This window comes from Penaeus vannamei, chromosome 1 (assembly GCF_042767895.1).
Source record: "Penaeus vannamei isolate JL-2024 chromosome 1, ASM4276789v1, whole genome shotgun sequence".
NCBI lineage: Eukaryota > Metazoa > Arthropoda > Malacostraca > Decapoda > Penaeidae > Penaeus > Penaeus vannamei.
The window spans coordinates 21,829,467-21,856,966 of record NC_091549.1 but is presented as its reverse complement, the minus strand read 5'-3'; the positions used below and the strand labels follow the sequence as shown (position 1 = coordinate 21,856,966).

Sequence of the window (27,500 nt, the reverse complement as noted above, 5' to 3'; positions counted from 1 at the left end):
GAGAGAGGGGGATAGGGAGGGGAGAGGGAGAGGAGAGGGGTGTAGAGATGGACAGATGGAGAGAAGGAGCGAGGTAGACGGGAGAGTAAAAAGGTTCAAGAGGGCAGAGGGAGAAAAGGGATCGAGAGGCAAAGGGAAAGAGGAGAGAGATAGAGAGAAATAAAGAAAGACAGAGGGAAGGGAAGGAAAGAAAGAGAGACAGAGGGAAGGGAAGGAAAGAAAGAGAGACAGAGGGAAGGGAAGGAAAGAAAGAGAGACAGAGGGAAAGGGAAGGAAAGAAAGAGAGACAGAGGGAAGGGAAGGAAAGAAAGAGAGACAGAGGGAAGGGAAGGAAAGAAAGAGAGACAGAGGGAAGGGAAGGAAAGAAAGAGAGACAGAGGGAAGGGAAGGAAAGAAAGAGAGACAGAGGGAAGGGAAGGAAAGAAAGAGAGACAGAGGGAAGGGAAGGAAATAAAGAGAGACAGAGGGAAGGGAAGGAAATAAAGAGAGACAGAGGGAAGGGAAGGAAATAAAGAGAGACAGAGGGAAGGGAAGGAAAGAAAGAGAGACAGAGGGAAGGGAAGGAAAGAAAGAGAGACAGAGGGAAGGGAAGGAAAGAAAGAGAGACAGAGGGAAGGGAAGGAAAGAAAGAGAGACAGAGGGAAGGGAAGGAAAGAAAGAGAGACAGAGGGAAGGGAAGGAAAGAAAGAGAGACAGAGGGAAGGGAAGGAAAGAAAGAGAGACAGAGGGAAGGGAAGGAAAGAAAGAGAGACAGAGGGAAGGGAAGGAAAGAAAGAGAGAGAGAGAGAAGGGAAGGAAAGAAAGAGAGACAGAGGGAAAGGGAAGGGAAGAAAGAGAGACAGAGGGAAGGGAAGGAAAGAAAGAGAGACAGAGGGAAAGGGAAGGGAAGAAAGAGAGACAGAGGGAAGGGAAGGAAAGAAAGAGAGACAGAGGGAAGGGAAGGGAAGGAAAGAAAAGAAAGATAGACAGAGGGAAGGGAAGGAAAGAAAAGAAAGATAGACAGAGGGAAGGGAAGGAAAGAAAAGAAAGAGAGACAGAGGGAAGGGAAGGAAAGAAAAGAAAGAGAGACAGAGGGAAGGGAAGGAAAGAAAAGAAAGAGAGACAGAGGGAAGGGAAGGAAAGAAAAGAAAGAGAGACAGAGGGAAGGGAAGGACAGAAAGAGAGAGAGAGAGAAGGGAAGGAAAGAAAGAGAGAAAGAGAGAAGGGAAGGAAAGAAAGAGAGACAGAGGGAAGGGAAAGAAAGAAAGACAGAGGGAAAGGGAAGGAAAGAAAGAGAGACAGAGGGAAAGGGAAGGAAAAAAAGAGAAAGAGAGAAAGCGAGAGAGAGAGAAACACACAACATGCATCTTTCTTGCCCGTCGATGTTGCTGCAATCAATGGAGGGCAAGAGCGCGTCTCGAGGGTGCACCGCCGCTGGGATTTTGACCCTTGATTCGAGCGGTTTGATTTCATTACGTCGTCGTCATCGTCGTCGTCGTCGGGTTTAATGAGTGTGCTTTGGGCTCCGTCTCGTCCCCTGGCCTATTACCGTGCTTTGTTATGCTTTGTTATTTGATGTTGTGCTAAGCCATGCTGTTTCCTTCTTTACTGTTGTGTTTTGTTCCGATATGTTGTGTCGTTCTGGTATGTTACTCGTTTCTGTTAGGTTGGGTTTTGTTTTTCCGACTTGGACCAAATTGGTCTGATTTATATCGTATTTTTCACCAGTTTCGGTGCGTTTCTTTCCGTTCTTTTTCCGTGTTTGATTCTCTCTTTTTTGTTTTTTGGTTCTCTTCTTTTCCTTCTTCCTTTTCATTTCGGTCAACGTTTAACCTTCATCTTGTTTTTCTGCGGTCCTCTGTTTGCTCTGACTTAATTATTCCTTCTTACCTGCATTTTCTCTTTCTCTGTGTATTTGGTTTCAGTTCGCCCTCTCGGCTTTCTTTCTATATTCTTTGCTTCCTTCCTCCCTATCCTACTTTCCCCTTTTCCTTCCCCTTCCATTTCTCTTCCCCTTCCTTTTCTCTCCCCTTTCCCTTTCTCTCCCCTTTCCCTTTTCTCCCTTCCCTTTCCCTTTTCTCCCTTCCCTTTTCCTCCCTCCCTCACCTCCCGTACCTCCTTCCTCCTTCACTGCCTCCTTACCTTCCTCACTGCCTCCCTACCTTCCTTCCTTCCTCACTGCCTTCCTTACTTTCCCCCCTCTCCCTCCCTCCTTTCCTCCTTTCCTTCCCTTACCTTCCCCTACCTTACCTTAGGTTTAAATATACTCATTCCTCGATTTCTTTCGCGCCGGTTCGCTGCCCGGCCAGGATTTATGGGCAAAGTTCATTACCCAGCGTGAAGGATTAGTCTTGTCTCTATAAGCGGGTCCCGTGTCGGTCACTGGGCGGGTGGATGGCGTGGGTGAGACGAGGGTGTGAGGTGGGTGAGACGAGGGTGTGAGGTGGGTGAGACGAGGGTGTGAGGTGGGTGAGACGAGGGTGTGAGGTGGGTGAGATGAGGGAGTGAGGTGGGTGAGATGAGGGAGTGAGGTGGGTGAGATGAGGGAGTGAGGTGGGTGAGATGAGGGTGTGAGGTGGGTGAGATGAGGGTGTGAGGTGGGTGAGATGAGGGTGTGAGGTGGGTGAGATGAGGGTGTGAGGTGGGTGAGATGAGGGTGTGAGGTGGGTGAGACGAGGGTGTTAGGTGAAATGAGTGGGTGGAGATAGCTGAAATGAGGAGTGAGAGGTGAGATGAGGGGAGTGAGGTGGGTGAGATGAGGGAGTGGAGGTGGGTGAGATGAGGGTGTGGAGGTGGGTGAGATGAGGGGTGTGAGGTGGGTGAGATGAGGGTGTGAGGTGGGTGAGATGAGGAGTGTGAGGTGGGTGAGATGAGGTGTGTGGAGGTGGGTGAGATGAGGGGTGTGAGGTGGGTGAGATGAGGGTGTGGAGGTGGGTGAGATGAGGGTGTGGAGAGGTGGGTGAGATGAGGAGTGTGAGGTGGGTGAGACGAGGGTGTGAGGTGGGTGAGATGGAGTGGAGAGAGCTGAAATGAGGGAGTGGAGAGAGCTGAAATGAGGGAGTGGAGAGAGCTGAAATGAGGGAGTGGAGAGAGCTGAAATGAGGGAGTGGAGAGAGCTGAAATGAGGGAGTGGAGAGAGCTGAAATGAGGGAGTGGAGAGAGCTGAAATGAGGGAGTGGAGAGAGCTGAAATGAGGGAGTGGAGAGAGCTGAAATGAGGGAGTGGAGAGAGCTGAAATGAGGGAGTGGAGAGAGCTGAAATGAGGGAGTGGAGAGAGCTGAAATGAGGGAGTGGAGAGAGCTGAAATGAGGGAGTGGAGAGAGCTGAAATGAGGGAGTGGAGAGAGCTGAAATGAGGGAGTGGAGAGAGCTGAAATGAGGGAGTGGAGAGAGCTGAAATGAGGGAGTAGGTAAGGTGAGGTGGGTGGATGAGGAGGGTGCATGGATGAGGGACTTGATGGGTGGACAAGTGGGCGAGGGACAGGGTGAGTGGGTGGGTGAATTAATTGATTACTGAATTAGTGGTTGAGTATTGTAAATGAGGGAGATAGGAAGGAAGGGAAAAGAAATATGAGAGGGAGAGACCTTTCAGCCTTGTTCCTCACCATGTTTGTTTATTCCGTTCCATTTTTTTTTCTCTCTCTTTTTTTAAGGGTGACGCCATGTCATTTGCCCCGACCTTTGTCCTCTTTAATTGTCCTTTGACCTTGCCACCGTCTCCTCCCCCTCCCCCTCTTCTTCTTCCTCCTCCTCCTCCTCCTCCTCCTCCTCCTCCTCCCTTTCTCCCTCTTTCCCTTTCCACCTCCTCCACTTCTTCTTCCCACTTCCTCCTCCTCCACCTCCACCTCCTCCTTCCACCTCCACCTCCACCTCCTCCTTCCACCTCCACCTCCACCTCCACCTCCTCCTTCCACCTCCACCTCCTCCTTCCACCTCCACCTCCTCCTTCCACCTCCCCCTCCACCTCCTCCTCCTTCCTTCCACCTCCACCTCCTCCTCCTCCTTCCACCTCCACCTCCTCCTTCCACCTCCACCTCCACCTCCACCTCCTCCTTCCACCTCCACCTCCTCCTTCCACCTCCACCTCCTCCTTCCACCTCCTCCTTCCACCTCCACCTCCTCCTTCCACCTCCACCTCCTCCTTCCCCCTCTCACCGGCGCCGCCGCCAACCACAGGTGGAGGCTAATGGGCGGGCGGAGGAGCGGGCTGAGCTGCCTCCCCTCGCGAGGTAGCTGCACACATGAGCCAAATGAAAAGCAAAATCGATGCTGCAGAGGCCATGAGGAGGCGCAGATGAGGAGAGCAGGAGGCAGGAGTGAGGTGGTAAAAATAGAGAAAAAAGTACAGGAGTAAAGGGAAATCATGGGGGGAAGAAGGAATAGGAGAAAACTATGAGGGGAGATGAAAGAGGGGAGAGAAAATTAGGGGAGAGGCAAACAGGGTTGAAGGTCACTGCTTTGTCATGTTGCTGAAGTCGGTGAATCTTAACAATAATGTCGACGAGACCGAGCGGCGCTTTGACTGTTACGCGCCGTGTTCATATCTGGTCTGTCAAAGCGGTTGGGCGAATAAGCTGTGGGGCGAATAAGCGGGGGGGGCGAGTGAGTTGGGCGAATAAGCGGTGGGGCGAATAAGGCGAATAAGCGGTGGGGTAAATAGGCGGTGGGGCGAATAAGTAGTAGGGCGAATAAGCGGTGGGTTGAATAAGCAGTTAGGCGAATAAGCAGTTGGGCAGATAAGCGATGGGGCGAATATGCAGTCGGGCGAATAAGCGCTGCATCCGTCGTCATTAACCATGTTTAAGCAAAGAACATAAACTGTTGAATATTTGCTCTTAGCCATGGTAGCGATAGAAGGTGTTACGAATATAAACCTATTACATGTTTGCTCTTGGCATGGGGGTGGTGGGGTCAGTGGTAGTAGTGTGTGTGGGTGTGGGGGGGGGGGTGTGGGGGGGGGGGGTGGGGGTGGGGGTGGGGTTGGGGATGGGTGGGTGTGGGTTGGTGTGTGGGTGATGCTGACGAGAGAAGCCAGCGGTCACCAGCAGAACTTTGGCCTAAAAAGGGAAATGCTGATCTTCAAAGCCTCCTTCCTTTTGCTGAGACCATTTTTGAGCTCTGCAAGCGGAAGATTTTAGGAAAACTTTTTTATTTCATTTTCTTTTTGGCTAGTTCTTTCTTTCTCTCTACGTCTTTTAGTCTTGGGAGAAAGAGAAGAACTGGGAAGATCTCTTCTGCTTTAATATATTTGGAAAGGCTTTAACGAGACGCGCAAGAATAATGTCAATTTACCCAGTCAGCTTAAGAATGATGAAATACTATTTTCTGTTTTTTTTTTTTTTTACGTGGGGCGTAGGCGTCGGGCGTGGTGGGGGGTGGGGGAGGGGAGTGGGAGGAGGTGCAGGTGCAGGGAGGGGGCGTTAGCAAATTACGTTTTTTGGGATGAGATTGGAAAAGTCGGAGGATTTTTTTTTAGAATTATTCAGGTCACGTGTGTTTGTTAGCGATGTGTCGGTTTCGATGAATGGGGGATGCGAGTGGTTTTCAATGGTTTCTTTGGGTTTGTAAAGTTTATTGAAGCTCGCATGGATACGTTCGTCTGTGGTTTGATATTAAAATAGGTAATGATAGAACTCTACAAATGCGTTCATTATTTTTTTTTACCCGAGACATGTTAATTGACCTTTCCCTGAAGAGACTGAGGTTATGCCAGGTCATTGTGCCAGAGAAAACGCTCTTTTCAAGCGTCCCTTGGAAAGCTTTTGCCCGCTTGTAATGCTTTTATGGAGACCCATTAAAATGCGAGGACGATCAAACAAGCATGCGAGGAAGCAAGGAGGGCGGGCAGACTGACTGACTGGCAGACAGGGGGGGGGGATAGCAAAATGAAGGAATTGTCAAGGTGTTACCTCGAACGCTTTGCCCCTTTTATGCAACTCACGTAGAGAAAGACCTGTCCTCGGTCGCTTCCTATTGTTCGCAAGCGTCGTTTGTTTCTTTTGTCTAGTTTTCCCTCTCTCGTTTCTACTGGTCTTTCTCCTCTCTCCTGTCTGTCTCCTCTTTACCATTTTCTCCCCTTTCCTATTCTTCTTCTTTCTCCTGTCCTTCTCCACTTTCCTCTTCCGCTCTTTTCCCCTCTCCCACTTTCTTTTCCATTCCCTGATATCTGCGTCCCATGGCTCGCGTCTCCTTCCATCTTCACTATATTCCTTTTCCTTTCTCGCTTCCCGGAACAATCTAGGAGTTCGTGTGACCTCGTTTAACACACGGCTGTGCGATAGCTGCATTGGGTGTGTCTTCACGCCATGCACGCTGGGAGAAGAGGTTGCTCTCCCTTGCTAAGCTGAGAGGTGTGAGGGGACTGTGGGCGGGCGGATGGAGGGGGTGGCTGGTGAATAAATGCTAGGTGATGGGTGATGCTATGGTAGGTGGGTGGTGGGTAGTGTATGAGTGAAAAGCTGGTAGGTGGTAGGTAGAGATTAAGTGGTGGTGTGGGTGATGCTTAGATATTAGGTGCTGGATGGAGTGGTGGATGACGGGTATAATTGCCTCGATGTGTCGCGCATTGCTGGAGATTTTAATGGATTTATGGTGAGTGGTGGATGGATGGTAAGTGGTGTGTAGTGGAAACGTGGTGATGTGGATACTAGATAGCTGATGCATGGTGAGTGGTGGATAAGCGCTAAAAGACAGGTAATAGATGGTGGATAGGAGTGAATGGCTGGCGGATATGTTCTAGATGGTAGGTAGCGGATAGTGGATAGGGGATGAGGTAAGAGTCGTTGGATGTAGTGTAATGAGGCCGGGATATGGTGGCCGCATGTTGTGCTGGCTGTTGTGGATTACTTCCCGGTGTGAAGGTGCGGGTGCTACCGTTATTATCTGATTGACTCGGCATGAATCGCGCCACAACTGCCACACCCTCAAGGACGCATTTCAACAGCGGCGACGTGTGTTATTGCCTCCGCCGACAGCAAGGTGCGGTTGTCACTGCTAGGAACACTGATGCGGCTGTTGCTCTGACCGCTGCACTGATGCTGATACAGCAACTTCAACGGCTACTGCCTTCACCATTTCTGTCGATGCCAGTACTACAACTACTAAAGTAGCTGTTGCTGCTGCTTGTTATGCAATAGATATTGCCACAGACATTTCTTCTTCTTTTTCTCTTCTTCTTCTACTACTACTACTACTACCACCACTACTACAGACACGACTACTACCGACACCACTACTACCACTACTACTATTTCAACTACTCCAACAACGACTTCCTCAGCTCTTCGACACTGCCCCTGCTATTACTTAAACAACCACAACCGCAGCACACTCGCAACAACCACAGCAAAACTCTATAGCGAGAGCGCCCCCATGCATCACGAATACGGGAGTCGCATGAAATAGTGAAATTGCAACATCTTTATTGGATTTTGTCCCGAAGGAGAAGACGTCTGAGAGGCCGTGAGTGATGAAGAGGGGAGGGGAGGGAGGAAGGGAGGAAGGGAGGAAGGGAGGGTGAGTAGGGAGAAAAGGAGGAGGGAGAGTGAGAGGGTCAGAGGGTGAGGGAAGGAGGAGGGAGGAGGAAGGGTGAGGAATGAGTGAGGGAGGAAGGGTGAGGAATGAGTGAGGGAGGAAGGGTGAGGAATGAGTGAGGGAGGAAGGGTGAGGAATGAGTGAGGGAGGAAGGGTGAGGAGAAAGGAGGGAGGTAGGTAAGGAGGGAGGGAGGGAGGGAGGGAGGGAGGGAGGGAGGAGGAGGGAGGGAGGGAGGGAGGGAGGGAGGGAGGGAGTGAAGGAGGGAGAGGAGGAGGGAGGGAAGTAGGGAAGTAGGGAGGGAGGGAAGTAGGGAGGGAGGAAGTAGGAGGGAGGGAAGTAGGGAAGGAGGGAGGGAGGCAGGAAGAAGCGAGTATAAAGGGAGGAGTATGAAGGGAAGTAGGGAGAAGGGAAAGGGTGAGTGAGTGAGATCGGGAGTAAGGAGTTAGGGAGGGAGTGAGGAAAGGAGGAAGAGGGGGAGAGAAGGGAGGGAGAAGGAGGAGGAGGGAGAGGATTATTAAAGATTAAAGATTAAAGATTTAATTTTAATTCTATTTGTTACAATGGATATCCTTTGCTGTGACATACTGTGTTTTACTTTGCCCAAATCTCCCCCTGTGTGCAAGGAGTGGCCGGGGATACCACTCACTGGCCGGGCGTGGGATTGAACGCAGGTCCGCAAGATTGCTAGACCAGCACCTTACCGCTGCGCCAGGAAGGAGGAGGGAGAGGAAGGAGGAGAGGAGAGGAAGGAGGAGAGGAGAGGAGAGGAAGGAGGAGAGGAGAGGAAGGAGGAGAGGAGAGGAAGGAGGAGAGGAGAGGAAGGAGGAGAGGAGAGGAGAGGAGGAGGAGAGGAGAGGAAGGAGGAGAGGAGAGGAAGGAGGAGGGAGAGGAGAGGAGAGGAAGGAGGGAGGGAGGCAGGGAAGGTAGGAGGAGAGGGAGGGAGTGGATGACGACAACGACGATGATGATGGTAGAAAAAAGGGGAAAAAAATGAAGGGTAATGCACAAAAAAAAAATTATAAGGGGAGTGAGTGAGGGAGGGAAGAGAGTGGGGAGAAGAGAAAACAAAGGGGAAGAGGAAGGAGAGAAGGAGATTTGATTTGTAAAAGAAAAAAAAAAGAGAAGAAAGAAGAGAAAGGGAGAAGAGAAAAGCAAGAGTTATACTATCTTGTTAGCGGTTAATTACACGAGAAAAACAAAACAAAACAAGGAAAGGCGTAAGAGAAGGAAAATGAGAAGAAAAAAAGCGAGGCAGTGGGGAAGACGAGGAGGAAGGAAGTGGTTGATGGGCAGACTTTAACTGGCTGATCCGCTTGGTTATGTGCGCTTGTGTGTGTGTGAGTGAGGTTTTTGATTATGTGAATAGGAAGGGGTGTGTGAGAGTTGGCGAGAGTGAGTGTGAGTGTGAGTGTGAGTGTGAGTGTGAGTGTGAGTGTGAGTGTGAGTGTGAGTGTGAGTGTGAGTGTGTGTATTTTTGTGTGTTTGCGCGCGTATGTGTGTTCGCGTTCGTTCACAGAGAACTGTTAAGTATACAAATATCTGTTAATTAAGAAATGCAGGTTTGTTCCCATGTTTGCGAGTGTGTTTGTTTTGAGCGAGATCGATTCGAGTTCCGCTGAATCTCGGATATTCAATTTAGAGGCATAATGGCGGCGCAGTGGGGGCGGTGTTTGTGCGTTTGTGTGTGCAGAACTTGGGCGTGTTGGTGCTAATTACGCTTTCTGTTGATCAGCCCAGGGGATGAGGAGGACGGGGGAGTGGGGGTGGTAGGGGTGGGGCGGGGTGGGGCATGGAGGCGATGAGATGAGGAGAGGGGAGAAGGAGATGGTAGGGAGACAGGGTCTTCGAGGAGGAGGAGGAGGAGGGAGGGATGAGAAGGGGATGATGGGGGTAGGGGGAGAGGGAGGAGGGAAGGATGGGGGGAGGAGGTGGTTGTGAGAAGTGGATTGAGATGAGATGGAGTGAGGAGGCAGCGGAGGGAAGAGATGAAAGAGCTTGAATTAGGAAGAGGAGGGGGGAACGAGACGGTGAGGGAAAGGGAGGCGGAGGAGGAGAAGAAGGACACGGAAGAAGAAAAGTTGGAGAAGGATGGATCGAGAGTGAGAATGAGAGTGAGAATGAGGGTGAGAGTGAGGGTAAGATTTATTGTGATGGTGAGGGTAAGAGTGAGGGTGAGAATGAGAGTGAGAATGAGGGTGAGAGTGAGGGTAAGAGTGAGGGTGAGGGTGAGAGTGAGAGTGAGAGTGCGAATGTGTAGGGTAGATGAATAAAAAGATGAAGAGAAAGAGGGAGATGGAGAATTGGGTTTGGCAAAGGAGAAAGTGAATAGTCATAAGGTAGATCAAGAGAAGCAAAGACGCAGGGGAAATTTGTTGGAACGTAGCAGAGAAAGGAAGAGTTAGAAATATAGCAAAAAAAAGGAAATGAAAACAGAAAAGCTGTGTAGAGCAGACAAGAATAGATCTTAAGACAAAGGAGAGAGGCCGCGTGTGCATCGTCACGTTGGCGTCAGCGGAGGCATGGGGGCTTCGAGGCGACCTGGCGGGGCTAGATCTACGCGCTGGACGCTCTTGTCTACTTGAGGCTGATCATTGGCAATAAAGAGCGTCTGGGATGTCATGTGAAGTGCCCAGGCGATGGTGCCAAGAAGGGTTAGGGCGTAGACACGCTGTCGCTGGGAGAGGGGGAGGGAAGGAAGAGAAGGGGAGGGGAGAGGGAGGGAGAAGGAAAGGGGGATTGATAAGGGAAGGGGGAGGGAGGAGGGAAGGGGGAGGGATAAGGGGAGGGGAGTGAGGAATGTAAGTGTGAGGAGAAAAAGTGAGGTAAGGCGGGAGAGGGAGAGGGAGCGCGGTTAAAAGAAAGAAGAAAAAGAAAATTGGGGAATATTCAAGGGCGTGGGATGTTGACGGGCGTGGTGTGGGGTATTAGGAGGACTTTCGCTTGGTAGGGAGACCGAATTTGTACTCTGCTATTAGATGGCATCCACGGTATCTTGCCCCTCACACTCGCACGCGCGCACACGAACACTTCATGACTGCAGTATGTCATATATTTTATTAATTACGTTGACGTTTGCTTTCGTGCCCGTAATGAAGGGCGATGTGTTGGGTCCGCAGACTTTGGAAACTTTTACCCCTTTTTTTGTCTGGCCTTTAGTCCCATCTCATCATTATGGCTGTCGGCATGATCTTTATCGTCATTATTTTCTTTTTTTCCATTCTCTCTCAACTTTTTCCATAATTTTTCGTCTATTTTTCCTTTCTCCTTTCATGTACCTCGTATTCATCCCCAAGTTTCCACTTCTCATCCTTTTAATATGTTTTGTACATCCTCTTCACTTGTGCTCTCTTTATCATCGCCAGCCATATCACCCCGTTATCCTCCATGCTCTCCCATCCTCCTTTCGCTTTCTCCTTCGTCCCCCGTCATCCTATTTTCTCTTTTTATTCTCTGCGACTTCTCCCTCGTTTGGCCATCTCCATCTTTTATCCACTCCATGTCTTCAACGCCCAGTTATCCTCCATCTTCTCTCCTTCCCATTTTACCCTCCTCCTCTCCTTCTCCCTCGTTCCATTCCAGTTCCTCTTTTACCCTGTGTCACCTTCTCCCCTCCCCTTCTCTCGTCCGTGTTTTGGTTGTGCGGCGGGATCGTCCGGGCGGTATCGACCTCACGGAACGCTTTGTACTGACATGAGGATATTGGTGATGTGGACATATTTAGCGAGAAGCTCATCCCAAGGCTGGGCCGCGCCGGCTGGAGGCGCTGCGCTCGGAGCTTTGGTTTTATTGCTCTTTATTGATGTTTGTTGTTTGTTTGTTCTTATGATGATGATTGTTGTGTGTGCTTTAATGTTTAAATATCAGTATGGCCCTACACATACGCGCGCGCGTGCTCTCACACACACACACACACACACACACACACACACACACACACACACACACACACACACACACACACACACACACACACAGAGAGAGAGAGAGAGAGAGAGAGAGAGAGAGAGAGAGAGAGAGAGAGAGAGAGAGAGAGAGAGAGAGAGAGAGAGAGAGACAGAGAGAGAGAGAGTGAGTGAGTGAGTAAGAAAGACACAGATGAGGGTAAGCGAGAGGGAGGGGGGAGGGGGAAGGGAACTCGTTTTCATGCGTTGCCTCGGGCTAATCTTATCGGAGGTGAAGTTGCATCTGAATGCCTATTGAGTATTGAGAATACTCGCACGTGCGTTTACCTGCCTGGCCGTTTTTGGGCTCTGCTCAGTGCACATTTGACATTCATTTTCTATTGCGGAGTTGTATGTATTTTCCAACAGGTAATAAAGTGTCTGTTAAAGCAATCCGTGTTTTTTTTGGGGGTTTGTGTGAGCATCTGAGTTCGCAAACAAAGACAGTCAAAGGATTATTTTCCGGGAATTGTGGGCGTACTGAGGGCCGTCGTATAATCTCCTGAATCCAGCCAGAGGCAACAAAAGTTTTGGGTGTGTGAGATTCTTTTCATATATGATTTCTTAGGGGATATATGGAGAGAAAAAAAACATACAATTTTGAAAAATTTTGTCTTCACGTTTTGTTGTTTTTGTTATTCAACGATACAGTTGTGGGGCAAACGCAATCTAAATGGGAAAGGCATAAAAAAAAGTTTCGATTGCAGTTTTTGCGGCTTCCTGGCATGTGGAATTGGACGAAGATATAAAAAACGTTTTCCTGTCAGCTTGGACTTCCCGTAGGTGTGGTTTGACCTTTTAAATGGCGCTGAAAATAACAAAACTTTATCGAAGCATACACCTACTTATTTGATATTATCACTTACCATATGTTTATATCTTGTTAACACAAACCGCGTAGCAACATCAAGGAAACGCAATATCAGGCAAAGTAATGTACCCTACATCACAGTTCAGGGATTATCTGCATGGCAACGTCATCCAAGTTAAAGCGGATTGTAATTAAGGGAGAATCTGACTCGCGGGGCCTTATCACCAAATAAAAATGATTGGGCGTTTCATCAACCACAGAGTTGCAAAACTCTTGTGATCTGGCTTAAACAGATTGATAGTGTGGTTTATTGGTGTGATAATGTTTTTATGAGGAGGGGCTGGGGGGTGGCAGGAGAGGCTCGGAGTTTTCTCATGGTGCATGTCGGGAGAAGAGCCTCGTGGTGCGCGGGAATTTGTTAATTGCGTGCGAGGTGCTTGCTAGTCGTGCCGATCGTAGACTACAATATCCCTGCCTTTTGTGAACCTGTAGAATTTAGGGTGTATGTAGAGTGGCGTCAGCGAGTGCTTGTGTATGTGAAGGCTGGGGTCGCTGCGTGTTTTTGTGTCTGAAGCCCTGAGTGATGCATGAGAAGCCCAGAATGTGTAGTGTGCACGAGCCCTAGGATAGAGTCTGTTCATTGAAGTTGAATCGTATCTACGTATTCATTGTGTATCCATGTTTCCTTTGATTTTACAGAAGTTCTTAAAAGTTGGCCCAGTGTTAAAAATCACATGTAGACCTAAAACTTAGCAGTAGTGAGTAACCTAACTGTGCAGTGTTGATATAGTGCACGTAGTTGGAATGCATTGTCAGTGAGACACGGGAAGTGAAAAAGAGGTTTCGTCGTGATTTAGCGCTAGTCAGTGTTACATTCACATGACAAGGGAACACCGGGTGAAGCACGTTATCGATATTGTGGCCTTAGCATAATTTACTCAGTTGGAAATTCATATTACCCTTCACCTGCGCAATGTCCACCGTGGTTAGGAGTGATGACGGAGATGTTTCTCAGCCAGAGGAACGGGGTATCCCCCTCAATATTCTCCGGCATGATTCAGAAGCGAAAGATGGAAAGGCTGTGAGGTTTGCGGACGCGAATATCGGCCAAGCAATGGAGAACGCCAACATGAAAAATGCTGTCAAAGAAAACGAAGGCACTAGACCTTTCAAAGAAAACGATGCATCCACGGACTATTCCAGGGGGGACGATTCTCTTGAAACTCGAGCGTCAATTAAGAGGCTAGAGTTCAAGAGGACACGAGCCAACTCTTACCGTCGGTCACTGCAGTACATCGACGACACACCGGATAGCCAGGCCGAGGAGGACATCGATGCGTTCTCCCCTCAGACAGTAGGGAAGCTTGTCAGCGGCTCTGTCAGGATAACAGAAGCAAAACTGAAGGAAAGAGAAGAAAGTAGAGACGATGATAAGGAAGAGGTAAGTCCAGTAACAAAATATTAAGTGTATACAGATCAATGAAATATCACCACTAACAGCATAATTTTACATGAAAATCACATTGATTTTTAAAATTTCTGGCAGCGATACCTCACGTTTTAAAAGAGGTACCCCTGTAATTCAATAAGAGAAAATGGAGACGCTTCGAGTGGCTAAAGAAGAAAACGGTACGACCTATGTGGTAGACTAAATAGAATATTATTATTGTGCGTTTTCTTGTAAATTCCGATTTGCCCTTGCGACACAGAATGTTTAAATGATATATGATTATAGATGATTAATATAATTATGTAGAATGTACGTAATCAATGATTTCTTCACTTTAAAATAGATGAATTATTACCTAATCAGGGATTATACGTGTGGTCTGTACAAAATGCGTTGTAAAGTGGCCCCGTAAATAGTCCTTCAGGGAATAAATGAAGATGAATAGGTCTTTTATAAGACCATTATATTTCATGCTCTATTTTGAATGCCTCTTCAAGTGGTCCCGTAAATATGTCTTAGAGTACGTTACACTGAGGACAAAGGGATAGTCAGGGAAACTGGAATTACATTTAGTTAGTTTTTCATTTACATATATTTAACGAATACATTTATCATATTCAAGAATCTCTCTAGTTTTGCAAGATTCAACCATTCAGATTTGCAGCGGGTACGCGGTTAGTAATGCAAAACTTCCAAGGGGTGTGGAATTGGCCAAAGTTCGTGGACCACTGCCCTTGAGGGATTCAGGGATAAACGGTAAGAGTGACAGGATCGATCTCCGCTTCTTCACATTCCTCCCTGTTATGTCTTCATTCCCTTCACTTCTTTCGCCTCACTTCACACTCGTCACTACACACCCTCGGTACGTGCGGGTCGATCCTCGGGGCATTGAATACCTCTTAACCTTGGATTTACATTGAACTTGGGCTTCAAGAGTTCTCGAGCCACCTTGTTTTCGAATATTTGGATCGGTTTTGCGCGTTTATTAGGAAATGACACGGGGCAAAAACATACTTAGCGGGTTGAGATTGAGCCTTGGAGTTGTCCTGGTAGATGATAAAATAGATTAGCGTCATTGAATTCATTTGTTTAATCGACGCTGCGATAAAGATATTTCCAATAGAAACAAGTTAGTGTTGTTGTTTTTATCCGTTTTTATTTCGTGAATAACGTGTTGCCGGAAACTAAAGGACTAAAACACTTTGAATAAATGGATGGTACCTTGGATGCCGCCACCATCCTGTTATTAACAAAACAATGAAAAGAGAAATTTGCATTGTGTTATACAACGCCATAGTCGAAGAGCTGAGTGTCTTTGCGTGCGAAAAATTTGCATGTCGCATTTCCATTATTTGCTGCAATTATATATCAAGTTTTGAAGAGGACGCTGATGACATTGACCTTGTTTGCAGCGGCCTTTTTTTACTCATTTGTTTTTATATCGGATACAAGACGTTTGCCTGAACTTATCCGTTCTTGTGCCTAAATTGAGAGCTATTCGCCGTTGAACTTTAAAAACGCCCTCTGACCTTAGCCCGAAGGCGCCAGAACCTGTAATGAGCGGTGGCGAAATGAGGCATTGGAAAGTTTAACGCCCCTTCGGCGCTGCCTCGCACTGCGGGCTCGGAGGAGGCTGGGGCGCGGGCAGCGGGCACGCGCCTCTGCGTTCGTCTGCACTGCAATCGGGAGGGGTTCACGCCCAAGTGGACTCCTCCCGATTGCAGGGGCGCATGTATTTAGAGGCAGCCACACACAGACAGTCCCTTGTTGACGCACTCGTGCATCCATTCTAACACGTGCACGTACATGCACACACATTCACAAACGCACACGCACGTACACTCAAGCATACGTATGCACACCCGCACGCACGCGCGCGCTTGCGCGCGCGCACACACACACACACACACACACACACACACACACACACACACACACACACACACACACACACACACACACACACACACACACACACACACACAATCTCACTCACTCACTCACAGAGGCTCATTCTACAACAAACCGATATGTCTTATTTTAGCCATGGCATCGGCACGCTTGTTTTGCCATTTATCACGCCCACCTATGCACACAGACTCCCTATATGCGCGCATAGACTCACCCAAAGGGTTCATACTAACTTTTTACCTTTATATGTACTAGACAAAATTAACCTAATGGATGAATAAAACCAATGAATTTCTGTCATCCGAGAAAATAAAAAGAAAGAAAGAAAAAAAAACAATACAGCCTTTGAATTCGAGAGGAGATCCCCTGGAAACGATATCTGGTTGACACTAATTGGGGCGACCAAAAAGCTTTGTGATTATTTGTCAGGTTTACATGTTGTGCAGCGGTGTAGGAGCGCAATGAAAAGTAGATATAAATAGCTCACAGAAACTATTTCATATGTGCTGTAAAATCTAAGCTATCGGCCAAAAGGCGATTTGATGTATCATAAACGTGTCAGATAACAAGGCGCACAATAACACCCATATCAAGCAGCATCATGCCCCATGGCAGAGGATAACATGCCTGGCAAGAACATACTGCACAAAAACATGCCACATAAAAACATCGCAAAACATGCCGACCTGCATAATAATCTTCATAATAATCTTCATAATAATACCGATCTCTAATCTCAAAATCAGTCACAGAAAAACAGAAGAAGGTCGCGCTTTGGGTCACATGATGTATAAAAATTAGATATCATTCTGACCTTGAACGGGAAATATGATGAATATATGTAATGACGATGTAATATCGCTTTGGAATAATAGTTGCTAGAATAATTAACGCATCACGTTACTGCTATTACTAAACTGCTCTGTGCATCATTTCGTGGAGCTGTTTTCTGGTTAATATATGACAAGGTTTATATATGGCCGCCATTCAGAGAGAAGTTGGAAAATGGCAGATGAATAGAAATGGCGATAAAGGCAAAAGGATTAGTATGTGATCCACATGATACATTTTCATTTTAAGGAGGACTTTTTTTTTGTGTGAGGGTCGACAGTGAAACCCATCATTAGTCAGCATTTATGAAAGTCGTCAGTTGGGGTGAAAGTAGCCTGGCTGACAATTACACTTTGCAATGTCCGTGACGCTTAGGCATCGCTCGCCTCTCACTCTCCTCTCACTCTCCTCTCACTCGCCTCTCACTCGCCTCTCCCCGACGGCCGGAGATATAGTTGTTCATCTGAAATACGCAGAGTGATATCGGTTCGAATTGGCGGGTGTTTCGTCAAGCGGCGGGTTAGGATCGAGGTGTTCATGACGGCGGTGATGCTGTAGGTGTTCTTGAGGGCGATGTTCGGGGTGTTCTTGACAGCAACACGCTTAGCTCTGTCTGCTCTTGCTGGCGGCGTACATCTCCTTTCTCATGCTCGCCCGGCACTTCATGTTCCTGTTGACTCTTCGTAATGTGTTCCTGCCGGTGCGCATGCTGCCATGCATTCCTGCCGACGCGTTCCTGTTGACAGTGCAAACACGATCATCCGGCGTGACATGGAGTGCTCTTGTCACTCCCTCCCCTCCTTCCCTCCCCACACTCCCTTCTCGTTTCTTGTCACCCCCTCCCCCCCTTCCCTCCCCACGCTCCCCTCCGCTTTGACATGGAATTCTCTCGCTTCTTGTCACTCTCCCTAACATGAGGCTCGCTCTCGCTTGGTGTCGTTTCCCTGCGATACAGAAATGGCTGGCGGTCGCCCCTTTTTCGTCGTGGAATAAATTTCTGGTTCACTTGGCCGGGCGGTGTCTGCGAGAGCCGTCCTTCTCCCGGCCGGATCGCCTTATTCCGCCCACGCCCGCACTCCCTTATCGCGGGAAGGCGCTGCCAACACATTCCACAGAACGCCTAACTCTATTGATTGAAGGGCGTATCATGCAGTCGTTCACTCGGACGGCGGCCACTCCACGGCGAAAGCGGTTGCTATGCGCTGACGGTCGGCGAGCGAGGCGGGGAAGAGAGCCACACTTTCTGGAGTCGCTAAACTTGATGCCTGCCAGCCTCCTCATGTCTCTCTGTCTCCGTGTCTGTCTCTGTCTCCGTGTCTGTCTCTGTCTCCGTGTCTGTCTCTGTCTCTGTCTCTGTCTCTGTCTCTGTCTCTGTCTCTGTCTCTGTCTCTCTCTCTTCTCTTCTTCTCTCTCTTCTTCATCTCTCTCTTCTCTCTTCTGCCCCCTTCATCTCTCTTCTTCTCTCTGTCTTCTTCTCTCTCCCCATATCTCTCTCTCTCTCTCTCTCTCTCTCTCTCTCTCTCTCTCTCTCTCTCTCTCTCTGCCCCCTCATCTCTCTTCTCTCTCTCTCTCTGCCCCCCATTCTCTCTCTCTTTCTCTCTCAGCCTCCTACTTCTCTCTCTCTCTCTGCTCTCCATCTCTCTCTCTCTCTCTCTCTCTCTCTCTCTCTCTCTCTCTCTCTCTCTCTCTCTCTCTCTCTCTCTCTCTCTCTCTCTCTCTCTCTCTTTCTCTCTCTCTTCTCTCTTTCTTCTCTCCCTCTATCTCTCTTTCTCTCTCTCTTCTCTCTCTCTCTCTCTCTCTCTCTCTCTCTCTCTCTCTCTCTCTCTCTCTCTCTCTCTCTCTCTCTCTCTCTCTTTCTCGCCCCCATCTCTTCTCTCTTTCTCTTCTGCCCCCTCTTATCTCTCTCTCTCTCTCTCTCTCTCTCTCTCTCTCTCTCTCTCTCTCTCTCTCTCTCTCTCTCTCTCTCTCTCTCTCTCTCTCTCTCTCTCTCTCTCTCTGTCCGTTTGAGTGTTTGTGTATGTATACATATATATCTATGTGCGTGTGTGTGTGTAATATAAAGTGTGTATATATATTATATATATATATATTATATAATTTATATATATTATATATTATATATTATATATATATTATATATATATATTATATATATATATTATATATATATATATATATATATATATATATATATATATATATATATATATATATATATATATATATATATATATATATATATGTGCATATGGAGAGAGAGAGAAAGAGAGAGAGAATCTAACTGTTTCTTGATTTTCTTGTGTGTGTGCCTATGTGCGTATGGATCGGTGACATTCGTATGATTGATCGTTTCGCGCCATGCCAGCGATCAAACGTATTGCCATACGGCCTTTTTATGTAAGAGCAAGACCGAATAGTGTTTCGAAAAGTTTGCCACGATATTTTTTGTTGTCACTCACACCAGATTTTCCAGTGAAGTGAGGCCGTTTTCATCTAAGGACCGCCTTTCCAAGATCACAGAGCGCTTAATGTAGCACAAGGGATGCGCCAGTTTATCTCCAGGGGGAAATGCCCCGGGCCATTGTGTAGCACCTAGGCTATTTTCTCCCGGCGCGGTGGGAGGCTCGCGAATTACAGGTGGAGGCTTGGACTCGGCAGATGGCGGCGCAGATCAGAGAACGTCGCTGGAATCGCATTGTGTCGCTTTAGATCGAGCCTTTTGTGCGCTCGCCCGTTTACTGACTGTACGCCCACACGGTGCTGTATATAGCTTTCATCCCTCTACCCACGGCCGCCCACGGGAACGCGGTTGTTGCTGGGTAGCCGTCCGGGGGTGGCATGTGCAGCAGTGTACGAAGACGCACGAGCATAAACACTAACATAAAAGATACATACGCAAGCAAGCAAAGACTCGAGGAATCAGGTAGTCAGGCATATAGACAGGCAGGTAGGCAAGCGGGCGTTGGCGCAGGCACGCATAGAGGCAAGCGTGTCGGTTTGACATGCAGATAGGCAGGAATACAGACTTACACATTCACATTCAATCACACTCTGCCTCTGTGCCTCGTTCTGTATGGATATCTTGCCTTTTTCTCTGTCCCTTTCCTTTTCCCGTTTTTTTTTCTATCTCCCCCTCTCTTCTCTTTTCCCTCTCCCTCTGCTCCTCTCCATTTCACATCAACCCCTAAATTATTATTGTTGATTATACTCTCCCTCCCTCTCACTCTCTCTCCCTCTCTCTCCCTCCCTCTCCCTCTCCCTCCTCCCTCTCCCTCCCTCCCCCTCCCCCTCCCTCCTCCCTCCCCCTCCCTCCCTCCCTCCCTCCCTCCCTCCCTCCCTCCCTCCCTCCCTCTCATTCTCCCTCCCTCCCTCCCTCCTCCTCTCCACTTCCCTCCTCCTCCTCTCACTCTCTCTCCCTCCCTCTCTCCCCTTCTTTGAGAAACACGCTGGATGACACTCACCTCCCCCCTCCTTCTTCCTCCCTATCAGCCACGTACCCGGAATATGTGTCCCCGAACCCTCCTCGGACCCAAGGTACACAAGGCGAGGGAATACAGTTAGGCTGAGGCCCTTCGTCAGGAAATGCAACGAGAAGTCACATGCAGAAGGCGTCGGGGTCGCAGTCTGTGCAATTGCAAGTCGTGAGGGGGAATTGCTTATCTGGCAGCGCTGGTTTGTTGCAACGGCGGGGGTGCCATGTCAAGAGGAGGATCGCCGTGTGATGCGGAGCTCTGTGGGCGGGCAAGCTTGGATGGGCGTGAAAGCCAGGGAGGTTGGGCGTTATTAGTTGATGGAGTGGGGCGGGAGAAGGTGGATATGGCTGGGTTGTTGGAGACTAAGGCGATTGGCAGTGGCTTGATTGGCAATGGTCTTGTGGGCTGTGATATGCGGTGTGTGGTGTGGTGTGTGATATAATGGGGCGTGTGGTGTGGTGCGGTTGGGTAGGGTACGGTGGGGGTGGGATATGGTGGGTGTGCTTGATGTTGCGATTTAATGTGCAGTGGTGTGGTGTGTTGTGGTGAGGTTAGGCGTGATGTTGTGTGTCGTGATTTATTTGGGTATGGTGTGTAGTTTGATGTGATTTGATGCGATGCGGTGTCGTGACGTGTGCACTTTGTTGTTGCTGATATTACGGTCGTTTATAGAAGGTTTATGTCGTTGGCTGTGTTCGTGGGCGGCAGCATTGCGTGACGCTCGGGAGGCTGGACGGTGCGAAGTGGGGGGGAGGTGAGAGGAAGGGGAGGGGGAAGTGAGATTGGGGGAGGAGAAAGGGTGGGAGGGGAGAAGAGTGAAGGGAGTCGGTGGCGGCAGAGGTGTGCGTGACACCCTACGAGGAGGACTGGCATTTCTCCCGCGTTTGTGTTCCGTCGCATAGCAGCCTGCCCACCTACATCCCCTCCTCCCTTTTCCACCTCGTCGTCCTCCTCTTCCTCCTCTATGCGGACCTCGTCCTTCTCCCCGCCTCTCCTCCCGACGTCCTCCAGAGCCCCGAATATCCTTCCCACTAAATCCTATTGCCTCGGCTTCTCCTATTGATTATTTTACACACGTGACTCTCACACCGGCTCTCACACTGGGCTTTTGTCTCTGTCGCCTCGCCTTTGCTTCCCATTGAACGGCTTCCCTCCTGTTTGTGGCTCAATTGTGAGGAAAATTAAATGCTTTTGCGTTGAGATTGGCCCCCCTCGGGTGCGGCGGCCGGGGCGGGGGCGCTCGCCTCTTTGTGCCACCTGCTTTGTTCGAGTGGGCTTGTCTCGCGCTTCTTACTTTGCTTTCTTCTCCGCTCTCTCTTGTAAGATTTGTTTTTTACCTATTTTCCTTTGTCGTGTTTTTAATTTATTTATTTTTTATTGAAGAAAAGTCTTTTCTATCTCTTTTCCCATCTTCTGTCTCCCTTTCTTTCCTTCATTAATTTTCTCCTCCCTCTTTCCCAATATTCTCTTCCCCCCCACCCTTCGTCATAATCTTGTCCTTAACCCTCATCAGCTCTCTCTCCCTCCCTCCCTCCCTCCTTTCTTCAGACCCTCCCCCTCCCTCTTCTACTCCTACCTCTGTCTCCTCCCCTCCCCTCCCTCTCCTCCGACTCCTACCTCCCTCGCCCCCCCCCTCCCCTCCTTTCGATCAAGTGATGATTCCCAGTGAAAGTGACATCGGCGGATCCTCCTCCTCCTCTTCCAGTGATAGTGAACTTTATGTACGTAATGTGGTGACGTTTTATGGCGGGCCATTAGTGTGTTAATGAAGCGTGATGTGTCATAAGTGATGCGTTGAGAATAGAATTGTGGCTTTTTTGTATTTTTTATTTTTTTTATTCGGTGAAAGGTTTTAATATGATTTGCGTGTGAAAGAATGCTGCAGGGAGGTGCTGCGGACGCGACTGGACTCGTGTTATAGACCATTCCAACCATGCGGATGTAATACGGCACTTGGCAAAAGAGAGAAGTCACGCCTCCGGGCGTGTCATGGTGGCAAAGTGTGTCGGATCGGTGTCATGAATATTGTGAGGGAGCACAGACCCAAACCAGGTTTATATACACATGCACACACGTACGCCCACAAACGCACACGTACGCCCACAAACGCACACGTACACGTACAGTCGTTCTTGTACATATACACGCACACGCATATCCACATTGCCCCCCCCCTACACACGGTTATAGACACATCCAAGTGAATTAGACCGCAAGCAACGTTTGTCTAAAAGCAGGCAGACAAACGCTAGCACACCGCTGTCTTGCGCTACGCCGTCTCCCTTCCCTGCCGCCTCTTGCGTTCCCGCCGCCCGACCTTTTGATGGTCTTTAAAGGACCTTTCGGCCTGCATTATATATTTAAACTTCCGGTCTGTGTAGGTTTGCGGATCAGAGGTTTCCCGGTGGGTTTTGTGATGGGGCTTTGGGAAGTCGCGTCTGTGGGAAGGGCTTTCTTATTCTAGGGAACGGGGAGCGGATTTTCCTTTTGATATATGTTGGCCGAGTCTCTCTGTTTCTGTCTCTCTGTATGTCTCTGTCTGTGTCTTTGTCGCTCTCTGTCTTTGTCTCTCTCTGTCTTTCTCTTCCTCCCTCCCTCCCTCCCTCCCTCCCTCCCTCCCTCCCTCCCTCCCTCGCTCCCTCCCTCGCTCCCTCCCTCCCTCCCTCCCTCCCTCCCTCTTTCCCCTCTCTCCCCCTAACCGTCTCCTCCTCCCTTCTTCCTATTCCTCTCCCTCTGTCTCTCCTTCCTCCTATTCCTTTCCCTACTCCTGCTTCCTCTTCCTCTTTCTCTTTCGGATTTTTCTGTCACGCTTGTCTCAGAAAGTCTTTTTTGCGCCACTGTCTTCTGTTACATTTTTATCATTGTTGTTGTTCAGTATTTTTTTTTTTTGCTCGAGACAACGGTTTACCGGAAACACGGTATGCTGATTTTTAAAAACTTTTTAAACATTTTCCTGATTTTTATTATATATATTTATTCATTTGATTGATTTATCATTGTTTCATTGTATCACACTCTCTCACGATTAGAAGTTTGAACGAAGAATTAGGGCGTTATTTTGTGTTATGGCTGTGAAGGGCGTCGTGGCTTTTGTTGCTGTTGTTTTTGTTGTTCTGACTTGTCGCTACGTTCTGGATTTGGCAAGGACGGGAGTTGATTTAGTTGTTTTGTTGTTATTTTCGTTTTTGTTATTTTAACGGAAGTTGTTATCCCTGTTGTTGTAATAATGATAATGGTAATTCTCTCTCTCTCTCCCTTCCTCCTTTCCTCTCCCCCTTCCTCCCTCTTCCCCTCCCCAGTTATGTTGCGACTTTCTTTTCCCTCGCATCCACTCTCGCTCCTCCCAACCAAGTGCAAAGGTCCGACGCCAACAACGGAGGATGTACGTCGAGTGCTCAGTAAACTCTAGGGGCGCAAAAGACGTTTCTGAAGAGGAAAACTGCTCTGCCCTTTTATTTACGAAGAAGCGGCCCCTAACCTGCACGCGGCGGCTTGTTCTTTCGGCCTGTCTGTCTTTTTGTTTGTATGTTTGTCGTTCTCTCTCTCATGCTTTCGTTCTCTCTCTCTCTCTCTCTCTCTCTCTCTCTCTCTCTCTCTCTCTCTCTCTCTCTCTCTCTCTCTCTCTCTCTCTCTCTCTCTCTCTCTCTCTCACACACACACACACACACACACACACACACACACACACACACACACACACACACACACACACACAGCTTTTTTATCCTGTAAGTTATTCGCAAAGTTCCATCTCAGGACGTTGCAGGGTCGTTACCGAGGGTCGTTAAAGACTGTGCTCATTTGGCCACCTTGATTACGATACGTGTTGCAGTCACGGGCGTTCCAATGGGCGTGGGCGTTGGGTGGGGCGTTGTATGGTCTCGAGATGGCGCTTCTTGGGCATCCGCAGTCTAGGACCTTGCTGGATTACATTAATTACAGTATTGCAGGGCTTTGGGCATGATTGTGTATGCTTGATCTGTATGTTGTTCCGCAAGTTATTGAATATTTCAGTGCTTGTATACTGTCTGCATGATGCTACCCAGGCTTTATCTTCATGCAGGGAAAGAAATATTCGCACGGACCAACATATGCGGAATTTGCACGGACCTGCGTATCCGGATAAAGTATGCGTATTTTTTATCCAGTAAGAAATGATACACATCGAGACATTTCTCGAAAGCTCTGACCTTGACTTCCTTTTTTTGCGTTTTTTCACAGTCGAGGAAGTCTTGAAATAGGGAACGAAATAAAAAAAAGTAGTAAATGCATCTTGTAGAAGACGAGACTCCCCTGTTTCACGGGACATTTAAGCCAGTCATTACGCTGCAAAGAGGCGGGCAAAGGGGTCCCTCGAGCGACGAGGTTGGGGTGACTTTGGGAGGAAGGGGTTAGGGTGGGGAAGGCGGGTTGGGGATACTTTTGAAGGAAAGGGGATGAGGTGGGGACGGGGGTTACTTAAAAAAAGGGTGGGGACGGGGTGATTTTTTTTTAAAGGGAAGGGTGGGGACAGAGTGACTTTTTTTAAGGGAAGGGGTGGGGAATTGGGTTGACTTTTGGAAAGTGGGTGGGATGGGGAGGGGGGAGGTTGGTAGGTGATTTTTTAAAAGGAGAATCGAGGGGAGTTGGGGCTGACTTTTTTTTTAAGGAGGACGAGGTGAAGCATTGGATAGGGGTGATTTTTTAAAGAGCTGAGGGACGACGGGGTCAAGGGTAAAGCAAGAAGTAACTTTTTTTTTTTTTATTGAAGTAGATAGAGGGATGGGTGTGGCTGACTTTTTTTAAGGGACAGGGGTGACGTAGCCGGGTGTAGGGGTGATGCAGGGGGTGGGGGGTGGGGGAGCGGGAGAAGAGAGTGAATAGGGTGATTTTTTTCAAGGTCGGGGGGACGGCAGGGCGAGGAGCGAGGGTTTGGTGGGTGAGGGAGGATGGGTGACGGAGGGGAGAGTAGGTGAGAGAGGGGTGGGTGAGGGATGCTCTTTTTTGTGAAGGAGGAAGAGGCGAGTTCGGATGCAAGGTCGGGGGCGGGGGGTCTGGGGGTCGTCGTCGGAGGAGGATGAGGAGGAGGAGGAAAGAGATGAAGAAGAAGAAGAGGATTTGGACTAGGAGGATTAGGATTAAGGAGCAGGAATTGCTCACATTTACCTTGTGATCTCGAGGAAGAAATGAACAGAGGAAGAAAGACGAAGTGGGGGGAAAGGGGACCGAAAGGAGAGGAAATGGAAGCTGGGTGGCTCTTCTGTCTCCGTCATCCAAGGGGAAACGGGAGCTCTCTTCAGGAACGGCCTCTGAATGTGTCGGCTCTGCAGCGGGAGGGGGATTTTTTCTTTTTCTTCCCATTATTCCCTCTTCTGCCGTCGAGGCGGCCCTGGAGACTCGGAAATATCGCCGGGCGGAATACCTGCTTGTGCTGCTCTGCTTCCTGGCCCCGGGTCTGCTGGACTCTGCCGGGTCGCTCGCCCGCTTTTAGAATGAAAAAATAACGTTTAACTTGTAGAAAGAAAGATAAAAATGATGCAATACAGACAGACAGACAGACATTCATGCACGCACATACACGCGCGCGCACACACACGCGCACACACACGCGCACACAAACACACACACACACACACACACAAACACACACACACACACACACACACACACACACACACACACACACGCACACGCACACGCACACGCACACGCACACACACACACACACACACACACACACACACACACACACACACACACGCACACGCACACGCACACGCACACGCACACACACACACACACACACACACACACACACACACACACACACACACACACACACACACACACACACACACACACACACACACACACACACGCACATACGCACGTACCGAACAAACTCGGAACTCTTCCTAGACAAATGATAATGATAAAAAAATATTTCCTTGAACGTGCACAGTCAGCCCATTTATGTTGAAATTGATGTTGGTTAACAGCAAGTAAAAAAAAAAATGATTGAAAAACAACCTAACTAGGTCATCGCGTGACTGCAGGGATGGAGAGAGACAGTCGATTTACAATTGGAAATCCCGCAGCGAACCCCCTCTGTGACGGAAGTGACGGAAGTGACGGAAGTGTTGGGAGCGTTGGAAATCGGAAGTGTTGGGAGCGTTGGAAGTGTCGGAAGTTTTGGAAGTGTCAGAAATGTCGGAAGTTTTGGAAGTGTCAGAAATGTTGGAAGTGTCGGCAAGGTTGGAAATGTTGGAAGTGTCGGAAATGTTGGGAGCGTTGGTAGCATTGGAAGTGTCAGAAGTTTGGAAAAGAGACGCACGGGGTTAGAAATAAAAGTGAGAGTGACACATCGCAGAGGTAGCGAGCCGTCAGCTCGTTATTCCATTTTTTCCTGTTGTCAGACCCTTGTTTTCGCATTATTTCATATGGCGTTGGTGCCGCCCACGGTTAGCCTTGCCCTGCAGAATCGAGTAGTAGTTTTCGTGTTGTTGTAGCAGAGGTAGATGCGAAATCGTTCTAGTTTACCGCGTGGTGGTGAATGCGGCGGCGGTGGGTGCTAGGGTAAAAACTTGTCCAAGGTCTGGTCGCTGTGTTTCCTGGTACCCGGGATCTGCCCCCCACACCACCTGCTCTCATACCCCATGGCCCCCTTCCCTCCCGCCCCGCCCCCATGCCCGGATCTATTTGACTTCTCTTCTGGCGGTTACCACCACCTGAGCCCTTCTTCTCTCATCTCTTCTAAGTCACTCGCACCCTGTCACCTTCTCTTCTCTGCCCAACCCTTCATCCCCGCATCTCCCATTTCCTTCCCCTGCTTCACTGACCTCCTCCCTGTCCCCTTACCCACTCTTCCTTTAGCTTCCTCTGTGATTACACCAGCTCTCCCTCATCTCTTCCTTCTCCCCTTGCCTCCGCTCTCCTCGTTTCGTATCCCTGCACTCATCTCCCCCCTACCCCCACCCTACTCCCCCTCTCGCCTGTCCCGCCGCGCCCCGCCCTGACCGGTCCAGCCTTGCGTCACGGGCCTCCTATCCGTTCGCCTAACTAGACCGTACGTATCGGCGGGGCGGGCCGAGTGTGTTCCGGTCCGCAGCTGGGGTTATTTCGAGCTCGACTTTCTCACTCTCGGCCGGCTAGATTCTGGGCTCGGCCGTTCGACGGACGAGGTCGGTAGTTCTTTGAGGGATATTGGGTCAGGCTTTACGTGTTGCGAGTGGTTGGGGGAACTGCGTAACGAGGGTTGCTGGGCGTGGATAAGGTTGAGATGGGTAGCTGAAGGCAGAAAGGAGGTGGATTTCAGGGGAAAAAACCGTTGAAGGTAAAGGTTAAAACAGTATCGATGATGCAATACAAATGTGTGTGTGTGTGTCAAGGTTTCCGTTTGGCGAGGTTTCATGTCAAGAGCGATTGCCGTAACCGAACGAGGTCACAGTCGCTGAGTTGTGACAAATCGACATCATTGATTACAATGGGCCATGAATCCGAGTCGTTATTAATCCCTCGTTCCCTCGCCTCCTTTCCTCTCCGAGCTGGTGTTACGGTGTAGTTTTGTGGCCAGCTTATGGGCGAACTCGCTG

General features: G+C 49.0%; 1 protein-coding gene across 5 annotated transcripts in view; it reads left to right on the top strand.

The window, feature by feature from the left end:
• Nucleotides 1-27,500, top strand: part of LOC113812963 (uncharacterized) — an 82,047-nt gene that overhangs the window by 33,097 nt on the left and 21,450 nt on the right. For 2 of the 5 annotated variants that reach the window (XM_070120930.1, XM_070120902.1), the window contains exon 2: nucleotides 12,964-13,705. In XM_070120930.1, coding sequence (XP_069977031.1) covers nucleotides 13,238-13,705 — 468 coding nt within the window. In that variant the 5' untranslated portion in view covers nucleotides 12,964-13,237. Of the gene's footprint in view, nucleotides 1-12,572; nucleotides 12,767-12,963; nucleotides 13,706-27,500 lie in introns of those variants that run through there. The other 3 variants (XM_027364901.2, XM_070120917.1, XM_070120925.1) reach the window with 3 other exon arrangements.